The sequence below is a fragment of the Cucurbita maxima genome, unplaced genomic scaffold (assembly GCF_002738345.1).
Source record: "Cucurbita maxima cultivar Rimu unplaced genomic scaffold, Cmax_1.0 Cma_Scf00022, whole genome shotgun sequence".
In the NCBI taxonomy this organism is placed as follows: domain Eukaryota; kingdom Viridiplantae; phylum Streptophyta; class Magnoliopsida; order Cucurbitales; family Cucurbitaceae; genus Cucurbita; species Cucurbita maxima.
In genome coordinates this window covers 570,581-574,066 of record NW_019272038.1, presented here as the reverse complement: position 1 = coordinate 574,066, position 3,486 = coordinate 570,581, and the positions used below count along the sequence as shown (strand labels likewise).

General features: G+C 37.2%; 1 protein-coding gene across 1 annotated transcript in view; it reads left to right on the top strand.

Annotated features, from left to right (window-relative positions):
- LOC111496114 (DNA-directed RNA polymerase I subunit 2) overlaps window positions 1–3,486 on the top strand; it is a 17,160-nt gene that overhangs the window by 757 nt on the left and 12,917 nt on the right. Inside the window, exons 2-5 of the mRNA XM_023146408.1 lie at window positions 974–1,056; window positions 1,173–1,292; window positions 1,579–1,655; window positions 2,684–2,747. Of these exons, the coding sequence (XP_023002176.1) occupies window positions 974–1,056; window positions 1,173–1,292; window positions 1,579–1,655; window positions 2,684–2,747 (344 nt within the window). The remainder of the gene's footprint in view (window positions 1–973; window positions 1,057–1,172; window positions 1,293–1,578; window positions 1,656–2,683; window positions 2,748–3,486) is intronic.

Here is a 3,486-nt window from a genome sequence, read left to right as displayed (position 1 = left end):
GGGGGGGGGGGGGGGGGGGGGGGGGGGGGGGGGGGGGGGGGGGGGGGGGGGGGGGGGGGGGGGGGGGGGGGGGGGGGGGGGGGGGGGGGGGGGGGGGGGGGGGGGGGGGGGGGGGGGGGGGGGGGGGGGGGGGGGGGGGGGGGGGGAGGGTTGATTTCTGGTTCATGTTTATTGCCTTATTCTCTTGCTGGTTACTTTGATTTGTCTGTTTAAACTGATGCATTGGACGAATCTCATCATACATTGGATAATTTTGCCGGTCGATGTTAATCATTGACTTATAGTGGCGGAAAAGTTGATGGAGATCTCTCTTCCATCCTTCTCACTGTTTATCTCTTTGTAAGTTGGGAAATTGGAGCATACGAATGAGTGCAATCATGAATTTAGTAGTCGTAGCGTAGAAAAAATACAAATTATTTTCCTATCAAGTAAATTTGGATGATGCACGTTCGAAGTATAAACATAGTGATGGATCGAGGGGTTTGATGTGGTGGCATCAGAGCAATGTGGTGTTAGCTGTGGTGGCTTCATCCAATGTGCAAAGAAAACCATCAATGTAACAGATTGCTCAGAAGAATGCTAAATTGAAGGCAACTACTGTGGATTTATAACAGAATTCCTATCGAACCTCCAGTGGATCTAATCCATAGTACAAATCATGGTTGATGATTATTTAAAAATTGAAGAAGGAAAGGTACAGGATATCCATGGAACCTTTTTGGCGGAGGGAGCTGCAAGATTCCTCACAAACCCACGTCAGTTGTGGTTTCGGGGGGGGAGGTGATGTGAAAAGTTGGGTGAAAAATAAACAGACACCAAAAGGAATTTAATTGATTAAATATCATGCAACTTCTTGGTGTGCGCTTTCCATAAAATTTATTCAACCTATAGCATTAATGCATTGGGAAGCTTTTGATTTTGATTTCTATAAAATTTTGATGGTATATTATGTTATTCTTGACTATTGTTTCACTTTGGTTGGGTAAGACTGAGTTCTACCCACCACAGAAGGAGCGCAATTTGAGAACAATGCGAGAAGCTCTGCTTCCTTCTGAAGTATGGTTTAAATTAAGAATGATCTTTCCTGTTCATTTTCTTTTTCATTTTAGCTTCTCGTGTGATTTTATCGGATTTATGTATTACCCTGCTTCATTTGTTTCCCTCTCAAACAGTGTAGGCAAGCTAAAATTTCATACACCGGCAAGTTGATGGCAGATGTTTGTTTTCAATACGATGAAAAAGCTGTCATAAGAGAGAAATTTAATTTTGGGCAATTCCCAGTAATGCTGAAGGTTTGTGCTCCTTACATTGTTTTCGTTTTGTTTCATATCTCTATAATTGCTGTTACTAAATGACACTACCAGTCTTCTTTTCCTTTATTAAATAATTATATTTATCTATTTTCCCCATGTAGAATCAACTCCTGTAGTTGCTTAGGTCTGTTAAGGAAGTAGATGTAGAAATAGGTTGAAAGCCGCAAATAAGTGCATCAACATGTTCATGAATATCTTAAAACTTGGATTTTTCTTTATTTCCCTGATTTTCCTGGTCATTAATCCCTTTGTGCGTTTTACTCAGTCAAAGCTTTGTCACTTGAGAGGTCTTGATCCCAAGAAGCTAGTATCCTACAAAGAAGAGGCATCAGAAATGGGTGGGTAAGTAACTTCGCCATGCCTTTTACTCTTTTACTTATTGCATCGCCCCCACCCCCTCATCCACCCACACACCACAAAAATTCTTCAAAGCAAAACACTGATTGAGTTGATGGTTGATTCATTATTTATAAGCTATAATAAACAAAAAACCATTACCACTTCTGTTGATTTGATGGCTAATCAGCAATCAATGATGCTAGATCTAGGGCCACCACTGTATGTTAGGAAAAGGTACTGTTCTAGTGGCAGGCATGTATTGTTAAACTGCAAGTTAAACCTGAAAGTTATTTACCTTTTGCAGTTCTCTTAGATTGCTTCTCAATTATATATGTACGTTTATTTTGGGAAAAAAGGATCTATTTCTCAAATTATGATATGTACTGCTTGGCAAAGAGTAACCTCTGTTCTCTCATTAACTTGTAGTTGCTAATCATATTTCCATGATTGTTATGTACAATTGTTGCATTCTGGAAATTGGCACCAGTTTCTTTGACAAAGTTCTGTTCAATATAATAATGATTCTATAATTTTCATTTGTTAAGATGCATAATTCAAAAAGGATTGGAGACCCCTTGGGCGAAAAAAGTGTGAAATCTTTGCTCGAATTTGTGGTCAAATTAAGATTTTCAAGATAACAATAAAATTGAAGATCACAAGTGTTGAATGAACTAGTGAGACATCTTTTTGGAGAGAAACTGAATTTCACTAAAGTCTAATCTGCATAAACTTTTAGAGCTTCTTCATTATTTCTGTGAATAACATTTAAAAAGACTTCATAAAAATGCCCTAAAAAACCACATTTTCTTGTCTTCTTCTTTGTTTCCATGTCATCCATTTTTATTGGTGGTTTCCTCGATTAGTTCTGTTATTGTTTGTGGCATATTGAATATTTTTGTTTACGATTCTGTAGGTGTGCAGTAAAAACCATCTCATTCTTTTAATGGGTCAACTTATTCTTCCAATGAGAAGTTTTGTTTATTGTTGTAATATTTGGAGTGGCTATTCTGATTATTTCAATTATGTTGTAGTTATTTCATTATGAATGGGCTGGAGAGAGTTGTTCGGCTTTTGATAGCACCAAAAAGAAACTACGTAAGTGAGCTACCTTTTGTTTTATCATAGGCTTCTTTCAAAGTCAAGGATTAAGGTTATTAGAATGCAATCATTATTTATTTAGTGTCATTTAGATTTCTGTTGATATATGTGTATATGTATACAAGAGTTGAATTTCACATTGATTTTTTAATTTATTTTTAGTAAGATCCATTAAAATGGCTTTAAATAAAGGTGGAAGAACACCGAGGGATTTAGAGTAAATGAAACCTTGTCTCTCTCTATTAAGATATTTGTCTCTCTCTCTCTCTCTCTCTCTCTCTCTATATATATATATATATATATATATATATATATATATATTTGTGGTGGGGAGGAGGTATATTGTGCGAATAGTAATTAAATATGCAATGTATTCTTTATTAGAGAGTCACTTATATATGGGTACACAACAGAACCCTAAACCAAGAATGTGCAGTTGCAATAAAGGATGGCTATACATAATAATATATATTACATCACTCTTTCTCAAGCTGGAGCAAATATGTCAACCATGCCCGACTTACTGCAAAAATACTTCATCCTTACTCCATTTAAGGCTTTGACCAAACCATTCCGTTGGACTGAAGGATCTTGGCTTGATCGTTAAAAGGAGTTCCACAAATGAGTTGGAGGAGGGCATTTGACACTTAGCTTTGGAAACAACCTTGAGTGTTGAAAATTCTAACTTTTCCCAACAACCAGCCGCAAAAGGACAAAAAAAAAAAAAAAAAAAAAT